General features: G+C 39.5%; 2 protein-coding genes across 2 annotated transcripts; both read right to left on the bottom strand.

The window, feature by feature from the left end:
* Nucleotides 1-9: 9 nt before the first annotated feature.
* Nucleotides 10-6,448, bottom strand: PCDHB8 (protocadherin beta 8). The gene is made up of 2 exons (XM_065918732.1): nt 3,913-6,448; nt 10-125 (listed from the first exon to the last, which is right to left on the bottom strand). Exon 1 carries the CDS (start codon nt 6,277-6,279, stop codon nt 3,913-3,915), a length of 2,367 nt encoding a protein of 788 aa, XP_065774804.1. The 5' UTR covers nt 6,280-6,448; the 3' UTR covers nt 10-125.
* A 408-nt stretch (nt 6,449-6,856) lies between these two features.
* PCDHB7 (protocadherin beta 7) lies at nt 6,857-11,740 on the bottom strand. Its single transcript, XM_065918728.1, has one exon. It carries the CDS (start codon nt 11,543-11,545, stop codon nt 9,155-9,157), a length of 2,391 nt encoding a protein of 796 aa, XP_065774800.1. The 5' UTR covers nt 11,546-11,740; the 3' UTR covers nt 6,857-9,154.
* Between the last annotated feature and the right edge of the window lie 14,656 nt (nt 11,741-26,396).

The raw sequence follows: 26,396 nt of genomic DNA, 5'->3' as shown, positions 1-26,396 counted from the left end.
TTTAACACTGAATGCAAAACTGAATGCAAAATTCTCCTAAACGTACCAAATAGGTTGTCAACTGTGTTCTTCAATTTAAAACACTGAGTTATATTTCCATACGGCTTTTATGAGTTCAGGAAGAGCTGTGTTGTTGCACAGAAGTACAAAGAGCAAACTTTCATTTATGCTAATGTTCAGAGTTAATGATTAAATAAAATAATTTAATTACCATTTAAGCTAAGAAGAATATACACTTTAGTACATCATTTTCATGGTAAATATTATAGAATTATAAATGAGTAGACGCTACAAAATTGCAATCAATTATGGTTCTAAAGAGTATTTTACCAATGCCTTATTAAAGAATATTACTTCTTTCCAACACCTAAGCCTGAGGACTGTGAGTTTCCACAACTTTCATGTTTCATGAGATACCAAAAGTTTCATGTTCCAAAACTTCCCAAAAAGGGAGTCGAATAGTTATTAGGCCTGCCATGTTTTTGGATTAAAAAAAGTCATGATGAGAATGATGTTTTATTCCTTTTTAAAAACTGCTTTAATGAGATATAATTCACATGCCATAAAATTATACATTCAAAAATGTATAATTCAATGGCTTTTAGTATATTCACATCCACAACCACAATTTTAGAACATTTTCTACCTCAAACCCATACCCTTTAGATCAGATTTTCCAGCTTTATAATTAAAATTGAATTTTGGTAAAGATTCATAATACATTTATAAACTCAGTGTTTTTGTTTAACTATCTTTAGAAGTTTGTCTAATATTTTGTTTAGGGCTAAAGCACTAATCAGTAAGGTCTAAACTCCTGTCACAAACGTCTTTGTACGCCTTTCTTTGGCCATAGGTGGTACTGCCAGACTGTTTTCTTTCGAACAGCCAAGGGTAAGCAGAATAATGGGCACCTACCCAAAGATATCCATGCCCTAATTCCCAACATCTGTAATAATGTTACTTTATACATCAAAAGAGAATTCATAGGTGTAATTAAATTGAGGACCCTGTGAAGGAGAGGTTATCTTGGATTATCTTGGAGGGACAGACAGAACCTTTCCTGGCTATGATCAAGGGAGATAAGATAACAGAAGAACTGAACTAAGGGACAGAGTGTTGCTGGCTTTGCATGTAGATGAAAGAGACCATGAGTCAAGTAATACAGGCAGCATCTAAAAGCTGGAAAAGACCAACAAATTAACTCTTCTCTAGAGCCACCAGAAAGAAATGCATCCCTGCTAACACTCTGTATTTAGCCCAGTCAGACTCATGTCAGACGTCACACCTAAAGAACTATATAGTAGTACATTTTTATTGTTTTGAGCAACTATGTTTGTGGTAATTTTTAATAGTAGCAATACAAAACTAATACACATAAACATGAATTTTCATGCACCCAGCATCCAAGTCAGCAAAAATTCATCACTCTGCAAGAACAGCATTATCGGAGCAAATGCTGAAGAATGTCTGATTCAGCTCTTATGATCCGTTTTTTCAAAATAGTTATTTATGACCCTCTAAATCTTTTTTCAGTATAATTTTTTAAGAGATGTCATCAAAGCCATATGGTTAATTTTAACAGAAAATTACTAGAGCCTATTGGCTCTGTTAACATTCCAGAATCTCTAAATTGTTTAGTGATAAAAATTCTGCCACATAATTGCTCATACTTTTCTGAAATTAGTTATTTCATTCAGAAGTAATACTAGAATAGCTACTGCTTTGAAACAAATAGTCAGCTAATAATGTGAATACAGTATGCTAATCTGAGTAAGGAACTTACAAATTGTGCATGATAAAGTTTCAAAAAAGGAATATGTATACTAGCATTGACAGAAAAAGACTAAAGAAATAGTGCAAAACTACAACCACAGGGTTAATTCTACCTTCTATTCGGAGCATTCATTTCTGCAGTTATGAATGTGGTATGTTGAGAAGGTACAGAAATATAATCAGACTGATTGGATCATGATGAAAGTCAATTGTGGTATCTGACCCAGTTTACTTAGGTCAATACTTCCATAAGAACTTTGGGTTCATTGGTTCAGAGCAGTGTGATCTTTGGTACAGAACCAAAATCAAGGAATAGACTAAAAGTTACATTTCTATTGTGAGTTCAGTTCATGAAAAAGAATAATTTCACTTTCTCAGTTTCAAAGACAGTGCTACCAGTTAATGCTTGTCGGAATAGTATCGGGTTAAGAACTGGGGTACTCAATTCAAGTAGCCTTAGAATATATTTCACATTTTTTTCATTTATTACTCCCAAATTGTGTGCAAGTAAAAGGGGAGATAATATGTCAACTTCCTTAGGGTTTGCTGCTGCTAAGTCTCTTCATTAGTGCTGTGCGACCCCATAGACGGAAGCCCATCAGGCTCCCCCGCCCCTGAGATTCTCCAGGCAAGAACACTGGAGTGGGTTGCCATTTCCTTCTCCAATGCATGAAAGTGAAAAGTGAAAGTGAAGTTGCTCAGTCCTGTCTCTCAGCGACCCTGTGGACCGCAGCCTACGAGGCTCCTCCATCCATGGGATTTTCTAGGCAAGAGTACTGGAGTGGGGTGCCATTGCCTTCTCCATCCTTAGGGTTTGGCAGAGGATTATAAAGATAATGAATGTAAAGCACTCCTCACTCTAAATTAGTATTCAAGAAAAAATGACAAAAATCAGTTACATCGAATTCTCTTACACTTAAGATTTGTGCATTCTACTGTATTATATAATATTTTAACACACTATCTTACTGTGAGAGCATTAGGATTGCATTCTTCTGGAGGTAGCACAAAATTAAAACAATAGTGACTTAAATGAGATAGAAATCCCTTTATTTCCCAAGTAAAAAAAGTTCAGAAGTAAGCAATTCAGGGATGACATGATGACTCTGATTATCAGGGATCCTCAAATCTTTAGAGTTTATGCTACATTGACTGTCTTGAACCATTATTTTCATCTTTAGTTTTGCTTTATGGCTCAATAGGACATTATATTCCAAATATTACTCACACATTTCAAGAGGCAAAGGCAGTTAGAGAAAGACAAAAGGGGACTCCCCCAGTCACTTCCTAGATGAATCACCTTGCTTTTAAAGACCTTTTTGAAACTCTCTTAGGACATTCTCATACACATTTCTTTGACAGTAACCTAGTCAAATGCTTTATTATAGCTGCGAAGAAAGTTGGGAAAATGTTTTCTTTTAACTAAGTACACTAATGTTCTAAATGAAATTTGGGGATCTGTTACCAAAGAAGAGAAAATGAATGGAGTTTAAGTGGCTACTGCATACTCTGTCATAGATGATCAGTGTTTCTCAAGTGGGAAAAGCCAGTTTCCTACTATGCCCTTTAATCTCACTGGATAAACAGTGTAGCTTTTTCTCCCCTTTTAACACCAATGAAACTAAATAAAAAGCAAATAAAACAATTATATTAAAACTAACATTGGTATATTAATGAAATACAATTAGTATAACATTTTAAGAGAAAATAAGATCAAAGTGCTATGACAGCAGAATAAAGCAAGAACCAGATTCTCACTGTACCAGTTCTCTCTCCTTTCATATTATTCATGGCTCACTGTGTTACTACAGTACTGCTCTTACATACTTACTGCTTAAACTATACAGAAAAAGTCAAGCGAATACAACTGACAATAATTTCCCATTGTTTTTTCCTCATTAGTTCTAAGCTATGACATAACAAGGGTTTGTACAGCTATTGACTTCATCACTGTTTTCAGGCAACATTTAGGACCATTAATTTTGTTATAGTAATGAAAAAAAGATGCCATTTTTAAAAACAAATTTTGCAAGTAAGTTTAATGTTTTAAAGGTTCATGGTAAGTTGCCAGAAAAACCTTTAACCATCAATTTAAAATATTTGGAATATTAAAAACAACTATTGTCACTGAATACTTACCTAAAATTGGGGATTTATTTCTGGCCCCGGGAAGTGGCTCTGAAAGTTGGGTACAATTGGCTTCAGGAATTTGAACTCGCCAGTACCAGAGCCTCCCATCAGACACACCTCGTACTGGTAGCTCTGGGACAGGGTCCCCGTGCCGCTGACATCCACCAGGTGGCCCGGGAAGTGGCCCTCGGGCACCGGGCAGCGACCCGCCGAGCCCGCCCCGCCCCTCCTGCACAGCCGCGCCGCCACGAACACCAGCACCGAGAAGAGGAAGAGCGACGACACCGACGCCAAGGCCACCACCAGGTAGACGGTGAGCGGGTCGGCCGGCGCCGCGGCCGCCGCTTCCGCTTCCGGGGGCGGCAGGTAGGGCTGCGAGAAGCCGTCCACCAGCAGCACGTGCAGCGTGACGCTGGCCGACAGCGGCGGCTCGCCGTTGTCCTTGACCAGCACCACCAGCCGCTGCTTGGGCGCGTCGCGCTCGCTCAGCAGGCGCGCCGTGCGCACCTCGCCGTTGTGCGCCCACACGCCGAACAGCCCGGGCTCCGTGGCCTTGAGCAGCTGGTACGACAGCCAGGCGTTCTGGCCCGCGTCGCCGTCCACCGCCACCACCTTGGTCACCAGGTAGCCGGGCTCGGCCGCCCTGGGCACCAGCTCGGTGCAGGGCGCCGAGGCGTTCTGCAGCGGGTAGAGCACGAAGGGCGCGTTGTCGTTGGCGTCCTCCACGAGCACGCGCACCAGCGCCTGGCTGCTGAGCGCGGGCGAGCCGCGGTCGGCGGCGCCCACGCGGAACTCGAAGGCCCGCAGGGCCTCGTAGTCCAGGGACGTGAGGGCGAAGAGGTGGCCGTTGTCGGGGTTGATGGACACGAGGGAGGCGAGGGGCAGGTGCGGGTCGGGCGGCGGCAGCAGCGAGTAGGTGACCTGGGCGTTGGCGCCCGCGTCTGTGTCTGTGGCGCTGACGCTGCCGATGTGCAGGGCGGGGCTGTTGTTCTCGCGGACCCACAGGGTGTAGGAGGTCTGGGTGAAGGCGGGGGCGTTGTCGTTGACGTCGGACACCAGCACGGTTATGTTGTGCTCGGTTTTCAGTTTGGGTGTCCCCAAGTCCGTGACAGCGATGGTTATGTTGTATTCGGCTCTGGTCTCTCTGTCTAGCGGTCGCTCTGTTACTAGAGTGTAAAAATTTTCCATGGACGATTTCAGCAAAAACGGTAGATCGTACTGAATGGAGCAACTTACTTTACCATTCTCTTCAGAGTCAAAATCTGAAACACTGAAAACTGCAACCACAGTCTCAGGCGAGTTCTCAGGGATCTGTCCGGTAAGTGCAGACATGGTGACTTCTGGGGCATTGTCATTCACATCCACGACTTGAATCAGAACGGTACATTTTCCAGAAAGGCTTCCAGTATCTCTGGCCTCGATATTGACCTCATAGGACTGAGTTGTTTCGAAATCAAGTTGTTTTTTCAGTAGAATTTCTCCAGTCATGGCATTGATCTCAAAGGTTTTGCTGATGTCTTCTGAAGCCTGGGAAAGTGAATAGGAAATCTCTCCATTGACTCCTATGTCTACATCGGTAGCAGAGACTTTGACAACAAGGAAGCCTTTGGGACTGTCCTCAGGGATCTTTATTCTGTAGAAAGGCTGCTCAAATTCAGGGGCGTTATCATTGATGTCTATGACTTCTATGTAGACGTGAGCGGTGCCAGACCGCGGTGGAGAACCACCATCCTGAGCAGTGAGGGTTAACTTGAATTCAGCTTCCTCCTCGCGATCCAGCTCTTTGTCCAGCACAAGTTCCGGATATTTTCTCCCATCGCTGCGTTTGCGAGTGAGGACCCGAAAATAGGAGTTGGGACTGATTATATAATTTTCAATATTATTTTGGCCTACATCCATGTCCTGAGCATTCTTCAGAGGAAATGTAGTGCCAGGAAGACTGTTCTCTGATATTTTTAACAACATATCTCCGTCCATGAACACTGGAGTATGGTCATTTATGTCTATTACCTGTAGCTCAGCTTGAAAAAACTCTAAGGGATTCTCTAGCAAAACCTGGAAACGCAGCACACATGGCTCGCTCTGACCACACAGTTCCTCGCGGTCCAGTTTCTCATTTAGCAGTAAATCCCCAGACTCCTGATCCAGCTGCAAATACAGTTTATTTCCTTTGGAAATGACCCTTGTTCCTCGCCTAGAGAGTTCCCCCTGCCCCAGACCCAAGTCTTTTGCTAAATTGGTTACAAAAGAGCTCCCTTCAGCTTCCTCCACCACAGAATAACGCCTAAATTCAAAGCCCGCCAGAGCTAAGTGTAAAAAGAGAAAGAAGAAAAGGACTTGCCTTTGTCTGCAAACGAGCTTCCTGCTGGCCTCCATTGTTCTTGCCCGGAGTAGCCACTGGCGAGGATGGTTCCGCTGAGCTGTAAAGGCCTCAATGTCTTGTGGTTTACCTCAGAAATATTTCCGTGAGTAGCCCTTTACGGAAGACCTAGTCCTCCTACTGTGACATCCAAGCTTCCCGTTGGCTTTCAGGCTCTGCTTACGAGTTCTGCTTTTAATAAAACCGCATTTGCTGTTTAGGTTCGTACCTTCTTATCCTGCAGCGCCACCACGCGTCCTCAGAGGAACTTGTATTTTCTGGGTTGAAATGGATGCAGTGTTCCCAGATTTGTTTTGTTTTGTTTTTTTAAATTTTGGCCGCGCTGCGTTGCTTCTGGGATCTGCGTTCCCTGACCAGGGACTGAACCCATGTCACTTAAGTGAAAGCAAGGAACCGTAACTACTAGACCACCAGGGAACTCCCCAGTGTTCCCAACTCTTGACAGTACGTATCACCGATATATCTAAGGTTCAGTTCAGTTCAGTCACTCAGTAACGTCCTACTCTTTTCGACCCAATGGACTGCAGCACGCCAGGCCTCCCTTAGAATACTATTTTTACTATTTCCCACATCCTAAGGTTCAGACAACTGTCTGAGGGCCATACAGGAGAAATGATAGTAGATTGACTACTTTCAATAATGCTACTTTCAATAATGCTAATTCAGTTTGGAGCAAAAGAATATATGTGACAGTCTGATAAGAAAGACTATGCAGAAATTTAAATGTGTATAGTAACACAGAAAACTTTGAGAATTGTACACTTTTATTGCCATGAACTATGGGGATAATTAGTAGCTATAAACCTTGGACACATTATTTAACCAGTGCCTCAGTTTCCTCATCTGTCTAATGTGATGATATTAAAGGTACTTACCCCTTGGGCTGCTGTGAGTTCCCCACTTTACAGATGAGGAAACTGAGGCAGAAAAAAATTAACCTTATACACACATACACCAGGCATGTAATTTGATGACATCAGGTAGCTCAGTTTGCATTAGTCCATTGCCATGAGTAGAAAAACAAGATTCACATGGCAGAAAAATTCATGAGCAGCATTATTTCAGATAGATGTTATCATATCATATGATGAAACAAAAAGGCTGGAGAGTTTGTTTTGTAGATGTATAATCTGTGATCATATTGATGAGTGTGTATCTCACAAGTGTTCTAGTTTTCATTCCACTTCTTACAGTGTCAGTTTTTTCCATTTTTTTTTTAAGTTAGGAGATAATTACAATATTGTGATTTTTTTTGCCATCAACATGAATTAACATTAGGTATACACATGTCCCCTTTTTCTTGAATGTCCCTACATCCCTCTCCTTCGCAACACTCTAGGTTGTCACAGAGCACTGACTTGTTCTCTAAGCCATACATCGAGAATTTCCCATTGGCTATCTATTTTACATATGATAATATATATATTTCAATGCTCTTCTCTCAAATCATCCCACTCTTTACTTCACCTACTGTGTCCAAAAATCGTTACACTGTCCATTTAAAAAAATCTATTTTTGAAAAATTTCAAACCCCATAATGAAGGAGAGTAGTATGACGAACTCCCAGGTACTCGTAGCTAGTTAGAACAGGTATTAATATTTTGCCATAATTGTTTACCGTATATCCCCAACATTTTTACGTCCCAGACAAACTAAATTTTCACTTGTAAAAATTTTATTATATATCTCTAAGTTTCAGTTTTTAAGAAACACTACAGTGACCTTATCACACCTAAGAAATTAATATTGTTTAATACCAGTTTATAGTCAGACTTTTCTAATTATTTCTAAGTTGTACTCATTGAATCAAAATTCAAAGATCCACCATCCATTACATTTGGATGGTATGTCTTACTTTCTCTCATTGTGTAAAATTCTGTTCCTCCCCTTTTCCTGATTCAGCATTTAAGTATATTGAATATAACTTTAAAAATAAACTTTCAATTTAAAGGGAAAATGTGTTAAAAAGAGCAAATAGGGGCTAATGTAGGAAAATTACTGCAATGGGAGGGAAATAAGTGATTAAAATTAATAATTGTATTTCTATTCATGGTCATTAATCTTTTCTATGAAATGCAGGTCATGAGTTCAGATAACAAAAAGAAGACACAGATCTTTCAATTGTTTTTGAGATTTGGTTAGGTCAGAGCTTTAAAAATAATACTTGAGTTATTTCTGAATTATTATCCACAAAAACTGTATTGTTAGTTTATAAGAAAATAAAACCACAGTACACATCTTATTCTTTACAAATACAGAAAAGACTGTACGGAGATATGAGAAAAAGATTTCTCTTTAATTAGGCAGAAACTTGCCAGGTGATACCTAACAAGAGAAAACAGTATAGCATCACAATAAGGCCCCAGAATCAGATTTATAAGAGATGCTTAGCTCTGCCATTTATTAGTTGGTGACCTTTGTGAACTCACAGAACCTCTATGAACATACGTTTGCTCATTTCTAAAATACCTCCCATCATAGGTTTATTTCTAAAATTGAAAATGTCAAAATAAGTATATATTGCATGGTATTTTTTTTAATTTAGGTACTTGCACAGCACTCTAATCAACTCAGAAAATAAAAGTAGCAATAATATTTGAAGACAGTGAATTCCAATTTAAAACGTGTCAAACAAGATTTGTCATGTAACAGACTGCACACAAAGCATAATTGAGGCAAAAAATGACAATACCCAATCCATGCTTTGTGTTTTTAGGGCTAAAGGTGAATCCTTTCCTGTGTGAAGAAATTCATTCTTTGACCTTAGGAATACCTGCAATGATGTGAAAGTACTCCTCTACAGGTAAAATTGAGATAAATTTCTTAACAGTAATATATTCACAGATACAATAACGGTATTTTTCATTTTTATCACAAACCCAAATCATTCCGATATGAGAGATAGTCTTCCACTTCCCTGCCTATGCTCTGGGGTGCGAGATTGGGGAGAATCGGCTTCAGGAATTTGAACTCGCCAATCCCAGAGCCTCCCATCAGACACACCTCGTACTGGTAGCTCTGGGACAGGGTCCCCGTGCCGCTGACGTCCACCAGGTGGCCCGGGAAGTGGCCCTCGGGCACCGGGCAGCGACCCGCCGAGCCCGCCCCGCCCCTCCTGCACAGCCGCGCCGCCACGAACACCAGCACCGAGAAGAGGAAGAGCGACGACACGGACGCCAAGGCCACCACCAGGTAGACGGTGAGCGGGTCGGCCGGCGCCGCGGCCGCCGCTTCCGCTTCCGGGGGCGGCAGGTAGGGCTGCGAGAAGCCGTCCACCAGCAGCACGTGCAGCGTGACGCTGGCCGACAGCGGCGGCTCGCCGTTGTCCTTGACCAGCACCACCAGCCGCTGCTTGGGCGCGTCGCGCTCGCTCAGCAGCCGCGCCGTGCGCACCTCGCCGTTGTGCGCCCACACGCCGAACAGCCCGGGCTCCGTGGCCTTGAGCAGCTGGTACGACAGCCAGGCGTTCTGGCCCGCGTCGCCGTCCACCGCCACCACCTTGGTCACCAGGTAGCCGGGCTCGGCCGCCCTGGGCACCAGCTCGGTGCAGGGCGCCGAGGCGTTCTGCAGCGGGTAGAGCACGAAGGGCGCGTTGTCGTTGGCGTCCTCCACGAGCACGCGCACCAGCGCCTGGCTGCTGAGCGCGGGCGAGCCGCGGTCGGCGGCGGCCACACGGAACTCGAAGGCCCGCAGGGCCTCGTAGTCCAGGGACGTGAGGGCGAAGAGGTGGCCGTTGTCGGGGTTGATGGACACGAGGGAGGCGAGGGGCAGGTGCGGGTCGGGCGGAGGCAGCAGCGAGTAGGTGACCTGGGCGTTGGCGCCCGCGTCTGTGTCTGTGGCGCTGACGCTGCCGATGTGCAGGGCGGGGCTGTTGTTCTCGCGGACCCACAGGGTGTAGGAGGTCTGGGTGAAGGCGGGGGCGTTGTCGTTGACGTCGGACACCAGCACGGTTATGTTGTGCTCGGTTTTCAGTCTGGGAGTTCCCATGTCAGTGACCGTGATGGTGATGTTGTACTCGGCTCTTTCCTCTCTGTCCAGTGGACTGTCCGTTACCAAGGTGTAGTAATTCTCTACAGATGGCTTCAGGACGAAGGGGAGATCTTCTTGGATATAACACACCATCTTTGCATTGTTGCCCGAATCTCTGTCTCGAATCCTAAAAACAGCGACGACTGTTTCAAGTGAATTTTCTTTAATTGGGCTAGTAAGTGATGACATGAGTAGTTCTGGTGGATTGTCGTTTATATCTGTTACCTGGACCACCACGGTACATTTTCCAGAAAGTCCTCCGCCATCTTTGGCCTGAATAGTTAATGTGTAAGTTTGCATTACCTCATAGTTCAATTCCGCTTTGAGATAAACACTGCCGGATCTTGGATTGATTTGAAATGTTTTGAGCATTCTTTCAGTAGCATAAAAAAATTCATAAACTATTTCCCCATTACTTCCCGTATCTAAATCTCTAGCTGAGACAGTGACAACCAGAGAGCCCACAGGGCTATCCTCACACAGCTGCACCTTGTAGAGAGGCTGTACAAATTCAGGCGCGTTGTCATTTGTGTCCAAAACCAGGATGTGCACCATGGTAGTCCCGGATCTGGGCGGAGAGCCACCATCCAAGGCGGTGAGGATTAAACTGAGCTCAGGCACCTCTTCTCGATCTAGCGACCTATCCAGGACCAATTCAGGATAGATAATCCCCTCTGCACCATTATGAACATTAATGTGGAAATAGGCATTTGGGCTGATGGTGTAGTTTCTCACGTTATTGGTTCCAACATCTGAATCTTGTGCACTTTGTAGAAGAAATGCCGCCCCTAGGGTGGTACTTTCTAATATTTTCAAGGGAATCTCTCTATCCAGAAATACTGGAGAATGATCATTGATATCTCTAACCCATAATTTAGCACGGAAAATCTCAAAAGGCTTTTCCATTAACAGCTGGAACGGCAGCACACAAGGCTCTTTGGGGCCGCACAATTCCTCTCGGTCTAATTTCTCATTTAGAGATAAATCACCAGTAAGCGGATCGAGTAGTAAAAATCCTATTTTCTGGTCTGAGATGATTCTAGGCTCCCGGGCTGATAGTTCCTCCATCCCCAACCCCAGGTCATGTGCTAGATTGGCCAGAAAGGTGCCTCTCTCAGCTTCCTCCTCCACAAAATACTCTAGCGGTTCCTCAGCAGCCCAGGACATTCCCAGAAATACACAAAGAAAGAGGACTTGCCTTTGCTGCACAGCACATTCCACTCTGGCGTCCATTCTTCGTTTAACCACTTTCAAAAACACTTTGTCCCGTTCTTAAGCAACTCAGAAATGGCATCAATCGAATCCTTAGAAATGAACTGGATAACAGCAATGTTTGTAGGGAGGAATTCCCATTTTACTCAACTCCTCTTACCACGGTTTCCTTTTCTCTACTGTTCTAGTCTGGCCAGCTTTCCTCTAAACGCTGGCATCGCAACATCCTTTATGCAAGTTTTTTCTTTCCTCTTTTTAGCCTGCAGCGCCACCTTGCGTTTTGTGGGTGTTATTCCCGATTTTAAGAATAAAACAAAAAGATGGCGGATTAAAGGAACTGAAGTAGGAGGGATTTTTTTTCCCCAAGTTTCTTTGCTGTTTTATTTCACTTTTTCCCCTCAACTAGCCACAGTACACCTAGTAACTCCTTACATCGTTTCCCTCTCTGTGAGTCTGCACTCGCAGAAAAATAAATCAGCTGTTTTCTTATAATTTATGTACACAAAATTAAACTCCGGTTCCCATACAGGAGTTAATCCTAAGAAAATCTCTTGTTTTTAAGATTTATAGTAAAGAATATATAAGACAATGAAGTCTCCATCCCAAAGTCAACAAATATCGGTTGAGGACCTGTTGTTTATTTGCAAACTGCTTGACAATAATGCTGTCCACCCTGCAGAGTAACTGGCCTTTTTTCAGTTTCTTGTGAATTAAATAACCCTTCCAGTTTCAAGGTCTTTGCTCTTTTCCCACAATATTTTTTGGAACACTTTCTACCACTCCCATCCTCTACCCTTCACCTGATTTAAGTATGTGTTCACATAACAGACATTCTAAGAGTATGCAATGAATACTGTTAAAATTAATAATAGCATGCAGGTATCACTCTTGTCTGTGGAAGTGCTCCTAATATTTCATCTTTAACTATGATGGTTGATGTCAACTTGGGGTAAATGCTCCATTTTTTGGATGAAAAAAGTTTTATTTTTTTTAATTCTTTCATATTTTAGAGTACTTTTGACATCTGTGAAATTGTGCTTTTATTCTTTAGCTTTTTAATTATTGAATTCTTGATATAAATGACATTTAACCATTACATATTGTTTTAAAGCACAGGTAGATTTGATGAGCCAACATTGTTTTAGGATTTTTCCTGGCTCATGCTGTTCTGTGTATGTGCATGTATGTGTGTGTTTAGCTTATGTGGCTTTGATAGTAAACTGTTCTGGCCTTGTAGTATGGATTAGGAAGCTTTCTATTTTTATGCAACAGAATTGTTTTTATAATCATATTATCATCTGTTTATACATGCTTTATTACGACTTGCCTTTTAAATGGTTTGGGTTTGGGTAGTAAATTTATGACTCTTTCCATTTTACTTTGGGTTATTAATCTGTGAGTTTTGTTTCTGTTTAAAGTAATTTGTATTTTATTTTAAAAAACCATTTATTTTATCTGGATTTGCAAACATTTTGGTATTATATTTTCATTGCATAATTTATGTTTAGTTATATATGTGTTATTATATTTAGTATTTTATTTCCTTTTTTATTATTTAGGATACTTGCAAGAACTCTATTTTACTGATCTTTTAAAATCCACTCTTTTAAAAATAATCTATGACCTTGATTCAAAATCAATAGTACTAAAAGGTTTATAAGAAAATACAGTCGTTTTCTGTACTTTGTCTCCTCATTTTCCTAGTTCATTTTGCAATAAGGAGACTTTTTTGAAGTAATATTTGTTTATAACCTTATTAAGTTTCATGTGTTCATTATATTTTGACTTCTGTGTACACTATGGTGTGCTCACCACAAGTTTAGTTTTCTCTTACACAGGTGACCCCTCTTACACATTATGCCCTGCCCCTACACTTCTTTTCCTCTGATGACCATTACTCTGTTCTCTAAAGCTATATGTTTTTGTTTCTTTGTCTTTTTTTTTAATATATTTTACATATGAGTGAAATCATACAGTATTTGTCTTTCTCCCCCTGACTTATTTCACTTAGGATAATATCCTCAAGGTCTGTTGTAGCACAGAGAAAGATTTCATCTTTTTTATGCTGCGTAGTATTCCGGGGTGTGTGTGTGTGTGTGTGTGTGTGTGTGTTATCTTCTTTGTCCATTTATTTGTCAATGGGCACTTAGGTCATTTCTGTATCTTTGCTATTTTGAGTAATGCTGCAATGAATATAGGGTACATATATCTTTATAAATTGGTGTTTTCATTTTCTTCAAGTAAATATCCAGAAATGAAATAGCTGGATCATATGGTAGTTCTATTCTTAGTTTTTTTGAGGAATCTTCATGTTATTTTCTATAGTGGCTCCAAAATTTACATTCCCATGAACAGTGTATGATTCCCTTTTGTCCACATCCTCTCCAAAATTTGTTATTTCTTGACTTTTTTGATAATAGCCATTCTAATGGGTGTGAGGTCATATCTCATCGTGGTTTTGATTTGCATTTTCTAAAAATTAGTGATGCTTGAATATCTTTTCATGTGGCTGTTGGCCATCTCTTTGTCTTCTTTGGGAAAATGTTCAGATCCTATGTTCATTTTACTTTTATTATTTATTTATTTGGCTGCGTCAGCTCTTAGTTGTAGCATGCAGAATCTTTAGTTGTGGCATGTGGAGTCTTTCAGCGGTGGCATACAGACTCTTAACTATATGGCATGTGAACTCCCAGTTATAGCATGTGGGATCTAGTTCCCTGACCAGGGATCAAACCTGGATTCCCTACATTGGGAGTTCAGAGTCTTAGCCACTACACCACCAGGGAATCCCCCTCTGTTCATGTCTTTAAATTTTTAAATTTTGTATTGCGGTATAGCCGATTAACAATGCTGTGATAGTTCCCCGTGAATAGCGAAGGGACTCAGCCATACATATACACGTATCCATTCTCCTCCAAACTCCCCTCCCATCTACACTGCTGCATAATACTGAGCAGAGTTCCACATGCTATACAGTAGGTCCCCTCCATTCATTTTTAAATTAGGTTGCTTTGCTTTTGTTGAGTTGTATGAGTTCTTTATATATATTGGATGTTAACCCGTTACTGGATATATGATTTGCAAATATCTTCTCCCATTCTATAGATTATCCTTTTGTTGATGGTTTCCTTTGCTGTGCAGAAGCATTTTAGTTTGATGTAGTATCATTTGCTTATTTTTGCTTTGTTTCACTTGTCTTAAGAGACATATTCAGAAAGAAATTAGTAAGACAGTATTGAAAAGCATATCACCTATATTTTCTAGTGAGAGTTTTTATGGCTTCAGGTCTTATACTTAAGCCTTTAATTCATTTTGACTTGATATTTATATATGGTGTAAGATAGTGGCCTAGTTTCATCATTTTGCATTTGGCTATTCAGTTTTACCAACACCACTTACTGACAAGACTATCCTTTCTCCATTTTCTGTTCTTTGCCCTTTTGTCTGATTAATTGTTAATATATGTGTGGGTTTATTTCTGGGCTCTCAATTTTGTTCCATTGATCTGTGTGTCTGTTTTTCTGCCAATACCATACTGTTTTGATTACTATAGCAATAAGCAACCATTTTCAACTCTTTGTCTCTTCTTCCTTTAATTTATATTCTACTATACTTTGATTAATTGGCTTTAGACATTATCAGTTGACTCCTTTTTAGGTTGGATTAGATTTTATCTCTTGTACATCTCTGAGGCCCTTTCATGCCTTCTTTCATTTGCAGCATCATTGGGAGCATTGTGTACCCATATCTTTTTATTTTACTTTTTATTCCTTGAAGTTAAAGATTACCTGTGTTTTCATTTACTTGGTTTTCTTTAGATATGTCATCTATTCTTCTTACACTTCCAGTTGCCTCTCAGTACAACTTTCCATGTGGTCATTGCCTTATCTCCTGAGCTATCAATTCTCCTTCAAATTGAGTGGTTTTTCTCTACATTTGCTTCGCAGCTCTCATCCTGGAACTTTCCTTTGCTGTCATTCTCTTTTCCTTTTTTTCTGATTGGGTTTCCTATTTCAAGGATTTTATTCTTCCTCTTTTTTGGTTTATTCTGTAGCTTTAAGAGATCATATCCTCCAATTGTTTCATATGATTGAAGATATGTCAGGGGACTTGCTGATGATATCCTGTGAAATGTCTGCCTCTTGAGTCATAGAGCTATAAACTGGACTGGTTGTTCACTGTACTGGAGATGAGAGTCATCCTGGGATCATCCTTCAACATTATATGGAGACTCATTTCACTTGTTCTGCTTTGGATCATATCTTTTCTCTTTCTCCTGACTTCCTCTCTCTTAGATTACTCTCATTTTGATATTTACCTTCCAGTAGTTTCCAGAGAAGGGTATATGAAAGTTAAATTTTATTGTGACCTTGAGTGTATTAAATTATCTTTATTTTACTCTCAAACTTCAGTGTAAAATTGACTGATTATAGAGTTTTAGGTTGAAAATAATTTTTCTTCAGAAATTTGAAATATTATGCCCATGAGCTCCCTAACCCACTGTCTTTGTTAAGAAGTCTAAAGTGAATTTTATTTTATATTTTCTATATGATACCTATATTTTTAGTTCTTACTGTAGCATTTTATCATTGTCCCAAGCTTTTTAAATTAAATGCTGATGTATCTTGGCTTGAGCTTATTTTTATCCATTATACAGGACAGTTGATGAAACTAATTTCCTCCAGCTTTTAGAAACTTCCTATTTTCTCCAGTTTATCTTTTTTTTGCTTTGCCTTGGTTTCCCACTGAGAAAAATAGTTTTAATAAAGGTTTCTTTAAAAATTAGTCTATTTATTTTAATTGGAGACTAATTACTTTACAATATTATGATGGTTTTTGCCATACACTGACATGAATCAGCCACAGGTGTACATGTGTCATCATTGCCCCCCCAACCCCGCAACACCCCTCCACCCCATCCCGAACCCCCCTCCCACCCCCTCCCTATCCCATCCCTCTGGGTTGTCCCAGTGCCCTGGCTTTGAGTACCCTGTTTCATGCATCGAACTTGGACAGGTACATCTGTTTCACATATGGTAGGTTTTTTTTTTTTAGTTTTTTTAGGTCTTTTTTAAAAAAAAATCAATTATACAACTATTTGGAAATAGATAAAATTAAGATCTATTCCTTATGCCATACTGCTTTTACTTTTGTATTCCTTTTAGGAAACTTTCTTTGGGAGTCTCCTTCAGGTGTCTGTTCTTGATTTAGTCTGGGAGATTAAAGAGCTCAATGATAGCTTAGAGCACATGTTACCAGGGCTTGTCCATTTTGATTATTACTCTAAGGTGAACGAGGAGTTGTTGGAGAAATCCACAACAGTGTTTTTAGGTCTTTAGTCAGTGTAATTAGGTCTTTTCACTTGGACTAGTCAGATTCCCCAAATCTTTAAAAATCTACTCAGGAGAAAAAGGTATAGATTGGAAAAGTAAAAGATTGGATGGGAAAGAGGAGTATAAGTCTATATTATTCAGGATAGGTTAGTTATACTTCAGTACTAAACGATTACTGAAAATCTCAATGGTTTAACACAATTAAGGTTGATTTCTTTCTCACACTGCACATCCCATACAGTTCAGCATGGGATCCTCCTCACAGCTGTCAGTAAGGAACCCAGGCTTCTGGAGACTCCTTTCTTTACAAAGGTTTCATAATCACTATAGTGGGCAAAATAAATGCATTAGATCATGCACTGTCTCCTAAAGCTCCAACCCAAAAGTAATACATGTCACTTCTCCCAATTTATTGGCCAAATGAAATTACATAGACACATGTATGTCTATGTAAAATAGAAGTGCAATTCTACCATGTGTCTGAGAGGAGAACTGAAATATTTATAAGTGGTCCCAGTGACTAGAATAGCATTTTATCAACCAGCATTCACTGTTTAGCTGGTCCCCTATTTTCACTGTCCATATTACCCCTGCTCTCAGCTTTGACCATGGACCCTCTAATATAGTGACGCTCTTTTCCTTGACTCATTAGAAAACAAGACTCCAGACTTATGGTAGGGACAGGAAAGCAGGTTACTGAGTGACTGGAGTAGAAAAAAGTGATCTGACCACTAGAGATTTAAATAATTCTGAGGTAATTTTAACACAGTTCTCCTTATTTGGAACCCTGTCATCATTTCCAGAGTATCTAGGACTGACAGTTTTGATACTTCTGAAAATCCTGTAGTATAAGCACAATTGGTTCTCAGCTTTTCCCACTTCAGGACTGGTAGTTGGTTTATCACTTCTACTAAGTTATCCATCTGCTTTCCAGCTACTAAGATTTTTTTTCTGCTGTCTTCTGTCTTATTCTCTCCATACCTGTAGGTTTATATTTTTAAAAATATCTCTTCACTTTTGTGTAAGTGCATTTTTATTGTTGTTCACTAAGTCATGTCTGATTCTTTGCAACCCCATGGATTGTACCATGCCAGGCTTGCTGGTCCTTCATGATCTGGAGTATCCTCAAACTCATGTCTATTGAGTCATCTCATCCTCTGTCGCCCCCTTCTCCTCCTGCCCTCAATCTTCCCCAGCCTTGGGGTCTTTTCCAGTAAGCCGGCTCCTTGCGTCAGGTGGCCAAAGTATTGGAGGTTTAGCATCAGTCCTTCCAATGAATATTCAGGGTTGATTTCTTTTAGATTAATTGGTTTGATCTCCTTGCTGTCTAAGGGACTCTCAAGAGTCATTTCCAGCACCACAGTTTGAAAGCATCATAGGATTTTAAGTAGCTCAGCTGGATTCTTAGAGAAAGCCAAATTAAAGGTACATATCCAATCTACCAATTTATCTCAAAATCCCTTGAATTTTTCAGAGACATAGACTTGTGTTTAACTGATTAAATCTTATACGGTTTTTATTCTACTTAATTTGTTTTTATATTCATAAATTCCATTTATTTTATTTTTTAATTGTTTTTCTTGAATCCTGAGTTGTTTGCTTTGCCTATTTCTTTCCAATAAACCTTGATTTCTAAGAAATGCATACCTCACTCACAGTTTTCTCTATTCATTTTATTTTAAAAGCTTACTGTATCAACTAGAATTATGTGCTAAATAATTTCTATATATAGGTGTTCTATATAATTTTTGCCTGAAAAAATAGAAAAACCCATAATAACAATTCTTACACAAAACAGAATTTTATTTTTCTCTCAGGAAATAAGGCTAGTGGCTTAAATGCATTCCATGATATCTGGGACCCCGTCCCATTCCATTTGTTGCTTTGTCATCTTCAGGACATGACCTTTAACTCACAGTCCAAGATAGCTATCTAATATCCAGCTATTACACTGCCATGCAGACTTGCCAACAGGAGAAAGGGAAAGCTGTGCCTTTTTTTTTTTTTTAAAGACTACTTCTATGAAGTATTCCATGGCACTTGTGCTCATGTCTCACTGGCCATAACTTAGTTACAAGACCATCCCCAGTCACAACAGAAGTTAACAAGTATAATGTGTAGCCCACATGTCCTCATGGGCAGCTAAAAATGAGACATCTATTGATAATAGGAGAACACACATTTGGGTGAAATTAGTAGTCTGTCACACCCACTCAGACAACACCTGTAGCCCTCACTACCCACTAGGAGGAGATAGGGTCAAATAAATTGCCTGATTGGCTTGGTTTTTAGAGGAGCATTTGATTGTAATCCTCCATATTGGTGGTGTGTTTTTGTAGCCAAAAAAAATTCTTGTTCCGCTGAAAGCTTAGCCCCTGTAGCAATGAAGTAATAAATTCAATTTCTGGGAGAAGATCCTTTGAACCAATAATATTCCCCTAGTGTGTTATTGGCATCTCATCCATTCCTACTTCCTTTTATTAACTTAAAAAAACATTTAGGGTCTGCAAAGCTTAAAACTCCATTTCACAGACTCCTTTGAATTATTATTCTGGATGTATACTAGGATTTACCAGTGAAATGCCTTCACATGAGCTTTGAAGACAGGCAAAGGTCATCTTCCCACAGTCACTGCTGTTAGCCAATAGATCAGAAAGATATGAGTGCTTGCAGCCAAGTCAGTGTTTCTTTGCCCAGTCATCAGTTTCATGGGGAACTGGAGGCCACTGTGGCAGCCAGACATGTTCTGCTGTGTAGTCAGCAAATCTACAGTTCAGCTGTGTAGTCAGTTTTAGAGGTGGGAGAGGAGAGGCCTTTGTGGGAGTAACAGTTTGGATAGAAGCAATAGCAGAAGTTAGGCAGTAATGGTAGCATGCCTTCAAAACCAGGAATTCATTGCTGACTTGCACTTCTGCTTGTCCAGTTCTGATTTTGTAAGCAAGTAATTCCATCTATCAAATATCTTTTTTTACTTTAGTTAGATGTACATAGAGTGGTTTCTGGTTTTTTGTTTTGTTTTTGTTTTGAACTTGGAATAATTCACTTTTATACCTTCACTCAAATTATAATGGATAGGAGCTTCTTAATTAGTTTGTAAAGGAAAAGATGCAAAATATAAAGTCATTAATCAGTTATGGAACTATTTCTAAAGCTAACACATCTTGGTTTAAGAATAGGGAAGAATAATAAAAATAAAGGGAAAAAAAGAGTAGGGAAGAATAAAAAATTATGAGTGCACTCTTGAGAGACTAGGAATGAAAATGTTTAATAAATTTCATGTCTATATTTCTACAAAACAGAGCATGGTCTAAAAGTGAATCATAAAACACTTTCTTCCCTCACGTGCAACACAATAGATAAAAATTAGTTTTAAAGTTTCATTATCTGTGTATAAATAAGGCTCAACATCACATATATTTTAAAAGATAATTGGCTTACATTTTTTTGACTGCTCTGCACGGCATATAGGATCTTAGTTCCCTGACCACAGATGGAACCCATGCCCTCTCTAGTGGAAGGACAAAGCCTTAAATACTAGGCCGCCAGGGAAGTCCCTGGCTCACATATTCTAAATGATATATAGTTAGGTGAATGACGCAAGCATCAAGTAGTATAAATAGTATATAAGTATTTTATAAAAAGAACTATAATATTTTATTATAGTTTTTAAGTTTATAAAGTTAGATGGTATGATAGATTGACATTCATTAATTTACTCAATACTTATTCATCCATATTTACTTCAGTAGGTATTTTTCTAAACACAATAGAAAAAAAGAGCTCTCTTCATGAGGAGATAATTTAGTGGGGAAGGGAGATCATTGATTTGACTGGGCAGAATATGCAATGAATGGAATACTGGATACAATGGAATAAAAATTAGCCTAATATGTCATTGAAATGATGGAAAAATTGAATCTTCAAATTGAAAAGACATTAGGCAGAGCTTTTTATTCCTGAAACTGATGGTATAGATGATTCAGATGACCCTCCTATGGAAAACAATAAGAAGTGATGGACAAGGCTTTTAAAAAATTACTTTAGGAAATTCCCTGCTGGTCCAGTAGTTAGGACCCTCTGCATCCACTGCTGAGGGCCCAAGGTTGAATCCCTGGTCAGGGAACTAAGATCCTGCAAACCACACAGTCTGGCCAAAAGAAAAAAAAAAAAAAGAAAAAAATTCATTAAAAATATTAAAGAGGTGAAAACAGTCATTTTTGATGGATGCATGTAATAAAGGCACCTGTAAACAGTATATCAAAACAACAAAACTTATTATTCTCTCAGGGCATTTGAAAACATTTTCCTTTGGGCTTTGATTTGAAGCAATGTAAAATCAAAGAAATATAAATCAAGTCTCAGGGCAAGCCAAATAGGCAGCAGTGTTATTTGAAGATATTTCCTATTTCAAGTGACCCCACCAGGTCCACAATATAACTACAGTGTAAATGCCAAAAAAATCTAAACTTGCTTCTTCTATAGGCTCTCTGGTGTTAAGTAGAGCAGAAGAAAAAAGAAAACATGCCTGGAAATTGTAGCTACAAATTGGGCCTCATGTGTTTGTATTTCAAATCTATAGGTTGAGTTGTAAGAAATGTTAAGGCATAACTTGGTTTGTGACAGTCCCTTATTTATAGTGTTTCTGTCCTGGCTGGAACAAATGAAAATTAATTTTGAAAGATGGAACGTGCAAACAAGGCTATGAGGAATACCCTATAAATAAATTTTTAGTGGCAGCCAACCATATAATTCACACAAAGAAACAAAGACAAAATGAATAAGAAGAATCAGAAACAATACAGCAGAAAAAGACCCATACAAACTTCAGATGTAGGAACCATCTGATTTTAAAACCATTTATACTTACCATATACAAATAAGTGACATACTTGAAAGTATCTGCATGGAACGGGTTGAAACAGATTGAAAGGGTCCCCAAGTTTCAGCGAAGGTAGTACAAAAATTATCCAAATTAGGACATAATCTGATAAAGATAGTTAATTTCAAGGATAGAAAGCAAGTTATCTAAAGGTGAAGAAAAGAGCCTTCAGACTCCTCATCAGCATTTATACCAGAACACGATGGAAATTCTGGAGGCTTCTGAGAGAAACAAATTATGGCTCAATAATATTATACCTAGCCAAGCTGTTCTAGTACAAAGATAACAATGTGGAAAACAGGAAAGAATTTCTAAAAGACTGCACTAACACTCACAAGTGCTTACAAAAAAAAAACTACTTAAAGATGTGTTCAGTTAATTTCTAGATAAACTGAGAAACTTTGATGATAGGGTTAATGTAATATTTGGTATCGAGAAATCTCTGAAGAAAAGAAAGTTGACTGAAGAATATTCAGTTTACTCGCTCAGTCATATCTGACTCTTTGCAAGCCCATATACTGCAGTACGCCAGGCATTCCTGTCCATCACCAACTTCCAGAGCTTGCTCAAACTCATGTCCATCGAGTTGGTGATGCCATCCAACCATCCCATCCTCTGTCATCCCCGTCTCCTCCTGCCTTTAATCTTACCCATCATCAGGGTCTTTTCAAATGAATATTCAGGACTGATTTCCTTTAGGATTGACTGGTTTGATCTCCTTGCAATCCAAGGGACTCCCAAGAGTCTTCTACAACACTACAGTTCAAAAGCATCAATTCTTCAGCACCCAAATTTCTTTATGGACATCCATACATGACTACTGGAAAAACCTTGGCATTGATTACATGGACCTTTGTCAGCAAAGTAATGTCTCTGCTTTTTAATATGCTGTCTAGGTTCACTGTCATCATAGCTTTTCTTCCAAGGAGCAAGTGTCTTTTAATTTCATGGCTGCAGTCACCATCTGCAGTGATTTTGGAAACCAAGAAAATAAAGTTTCTCACTGTTTCCATTGTTTCCCATCTATTTGCCATGAAATGATGGGACTGGATGCCATGATCTTAGTTTTCTGAATGTTGAGTTTTAGGCCAACTTTTTCACTCTCCTCTTTGACTTTCATCAGGAGGCTCCTTAGTTCCTCTTCACTTTCTGCCATAAGGGTGGTATCATCTGCATGTTTGAGGTTATTGATATTTCTCCCAGCAATCTGGAATCCAGCTTGTGCTTCATCCAACCTGGCATTTCACATGATGTACTCTGCATATAAATTAAATAAGCAGGGTGATAATATATAGCCTTGACATACACCTTTCTCAATTTGGAACCAGTCCATTGTTCCATGTCCTGTTCTAACTGTTGTTTCTTGACCTGCACACAGATTTCTCAGGAGGCAGAAAAGGGGATCTGGTTTTCCCATCTCTTTAAGAATTTTCCACAGTTTGCTATGATCCACACAAAAGCTTTGGCATAGTCAATAAAGCAGAAATAAATGTTTTCCTGAAAGTCTCTTGCTTTTCTTATGATCCCATGGATGTTGGCAATTTGATCTCTGGTTCCTCTGCCATCTCTAAATCCAGCTTGAACATCTGGAAGTTCTTGGTTCACATACCGTTGAAGCCTCACTTGGAGAATTTTGAGCATTACTTTGCTAGTGTGTGATATGAGTGCAATTGTACAGGACCTTGAACATTTTTGGCATTGCCTTTCTTTGGGATTTAACTCTATACCCAGCTAAATAATACTTCTCAAGCATATGATAATTCAAGAAATACAGCACCTGTAAACTCTTCTTTAAAGGATTATACCTGATGAAATCCAGCAAATCAAGAACTGATGCAACATAAATAATTCAGGACTGAGGAAGCTGGATAAAATAACTGACCGTAAGCACTGCATTTCATTCCAGTTTGAACATACCAGTTTATCTCAATTCACCCTTGAAACTTCATTTAAGCAATAGAGAGCAAAGGTTTAACATAAATGAACCTATGAAGACAAAAAGAATAGGAGAAGAGTAAAGAGCAGGGGAGAAAAGTCACTAAAAATTTTGGAAGATGCCAAGTATACAGACAATTCGTTATGGACAGATTTCAGTTTTTTTCTGTTGCCAAGTAAGAGTAGAAAGTGGGGGTACAGCTGCAGGTGGGTAGGATTTGTAAGAAAAAAATCAAATCCAGCCAAAGTAATGATTCATATTGAGGGTCCAAGGAAACGCTGAAAACAACAGTGGCTGAAAATCTGTATAAAGACTACTTGTATGTGAGAATTCCTTCCCCAATCACTGAAGAAAGGTGCCTTCCCTTTTCTCTCAGTGGCAGAAAATGGGAGGTACACTATTTGTAGATGTTTTATAGACTTGGCTGGACCGAGGGATGCTAGCACACCAAGGGTAGGGCTGAGACCTTATTGAGAAGAGAATTAAAGAAATTCTACATACTGATTAGGACCCCAGTTCCAACCAAGGAGCTCTTAGTGCTGAGTGCTATCTTTATAACATCTTCCACCACTACCACCCTTTTTGTTGAATTTTTCTGTGGAAAATAACATAGGCCCAAGAAAAGAGATTTACAAATATTAACTTTTGTTCCCCAAGCCAAATGTCATTTTCTATTTCATTATCCTAAGATGAGATCAACCACTCAATTAGTCCCACCCAAACATACCATGCTTAATCAGCTTTTTAGTGTCTCATGAAAAAAAACAGTCGAGCAGCATAATACATATAAAGGAGAGTCTCTAAAATGAGGGTAGAGACCAAAGACAAAGAAGACAAAAGTATTAATAATTCTAAGGAAAAATGAAATGCTAGGATCAGAAGATAAAATTTTAAAACCTAAAATTAATATCTTCAGAGATATAAGAAAAGACCAAGTCTGTGTGATACAATAAAAGGCTGCCACTGATGGATAAAGGCCTAAATGTAAGGGCTAAAACTATAATACTCATACAAGAAAACATAGGTGTAAATCTTCATGGCCTTCGATTAGGCAATGATTTCTTAGGCATGATACCAAAAACATAAGCAACCAAAGGAATCATAAATAAATTTGGATTCATTAAAATATAGTAAGCAAAAACAGGACCGAGAGCTGACTGTGGCTCAGATCATAAACTCCTTACTGCCAAATTCAGACTTAAATTGAATACAGTAGGGAAAACCACTAGACCATTCAGGTATGACCTAAATCAAATCCCTTATGATTATACAGTGAAAGTGACAAATAGCTTCAAGGGATTAGCTCTCATAGACAGAGTACCTGAAGAACTATGGACGGAGGTTCGTGACACAGCACAGGAGGCAGTGATCAAGACCTCCCCAAGAAAAAGAAATGCAAAAAGGCAAAATGGTTGTCTGAGGAGGGCTTACAAATAGCTGAGAAAAGAAGAGAAGCTAAAGGCAAAGGAGAAATGGAAAGATATACCCATCTGAATGCAGAGTTCCAAAGAATAGCAAAGAGAGATAAGACAGCCTTCCTAAGTGATTGATGCAAAGAAATAGAGGAAAATAATAGAATGGGAAAGGCTAGAGATCTCTTCAAGAAAATGAGAGATACCAAGGAAACATTTCATGCAAAGATGGGCACAATAAAAGACAGAAACGGTATGGACCTAACCGAAGCATAAGATATTAAGAAGAGGTGGCAAGAATATACAGAACTATAAAAAAAGATCTTAATGACCCAGATAACCACAATGGTGTGATCACTCACCTAGAGCCAGACATCCTGGAGTGTGAAGTCAAGTGGGTCTTAGGAAGCATCACTACAAAGTTAGTGGAGGTGATGGAATTCCAGTTGAGATATTTCAAATCCTGAAAGATGATGCTGTGAAAGTGCTGCACTCAATATGCCAGTAAATTTGGAAAACTCAGCAGTGGCTACAGGACTGAAGAGGTCAGTTTTCATTCCAGTCTGAAAGAAAGGCAGTGCCAAAAATGTTCCAACTATTGCACAGTTGCACTCATCTCACACACTAGCAAAGTAATGCTCAAAATTCTCCAAACAAGGCTTCAACAGTATGTGAGCCGAGAACTTCCAGATGTTCAAGCTGGATTTAGAGAAGGCAGATGGACCGGAGGTCAAATTGCCAACATCTGTTGGATCATAGGAAAAGCAAGAGAATTTCAGAAAAACATCTATTTCTGCTTTATTGACTATGCTAAAGCCTTTGACTGTGTGGATCATAGCAAACTGTGGGAAATTCTTAGAGATGGGAAAACCAGATCCCCTTTCCTGCCTCCTGAGAAATCTGTGTGCAGGTCAAGAAACAACAGTTAGAACAGGACATGGAACAATGGACTGGTTCCAAATTGGGAAAGGAGTATGTCAAGGCTGTATATTGTCACCCTGCTTATTTAACATATGCAGAGTACATCATGTGAAATGCTGGACTGGATGAAGCACAAGCTGGATTTCAGATTGCTGGGAGAAATATCAATAACCTCAGACAAGCAGATGATACCACCCTTTGGCAGAAAGTGAAGAGGAACTAAAGAGCCTCTTGATGAAAGTGAAAGAAGAGAGTGAAAAAGCTGGCTTATAACTCAACATTCAGGAAACTAAGATCATGGCATCTGGTCCCATCATTTCATGGCAAATAGATGGGGAAATGATGAAAACCATGACAGACTTTATTTTATTGGCCTCCAGAATCACTTCAG

This window comes from Muntiacus reevesi, chromosome 1 (genome assembly GCF_963930625.1).
Source record: "Muntiacus reevesi chromosome 1, mMunRee1.1, whole genome shotgun sequence".
NCBI classification, from domain to species: Eukaryota; Metazoa; Chordata; class Mammalia; order Artiodactyla; family Cervidae; genus Muntiacus; species Muntiacus reevesi.
The sequence above is the reverse complement of the archived record's forward strand: the minus strand, read 5'-3'. Positions and strand labels throughout refer to the sequence as shown.

Bases quoted from the DNA above. Each gene is read 5' to 3' on its own strand.
- PCDHB8 (XM_065918732.1), bottom strand. From the start codon at position 6,279: ATGGAGGCCAGCAGGAAGCTCGTTTGCAGACAAAGGCAAGTCCTTTTC.
- PCDHB7 (XM_065918728.1), bottom strand. From the start codon at position 11,545: ATGGACGCCAGAGTGGAATGTGCTGTGCAGCAAAGGCAAGTCCTCTTT.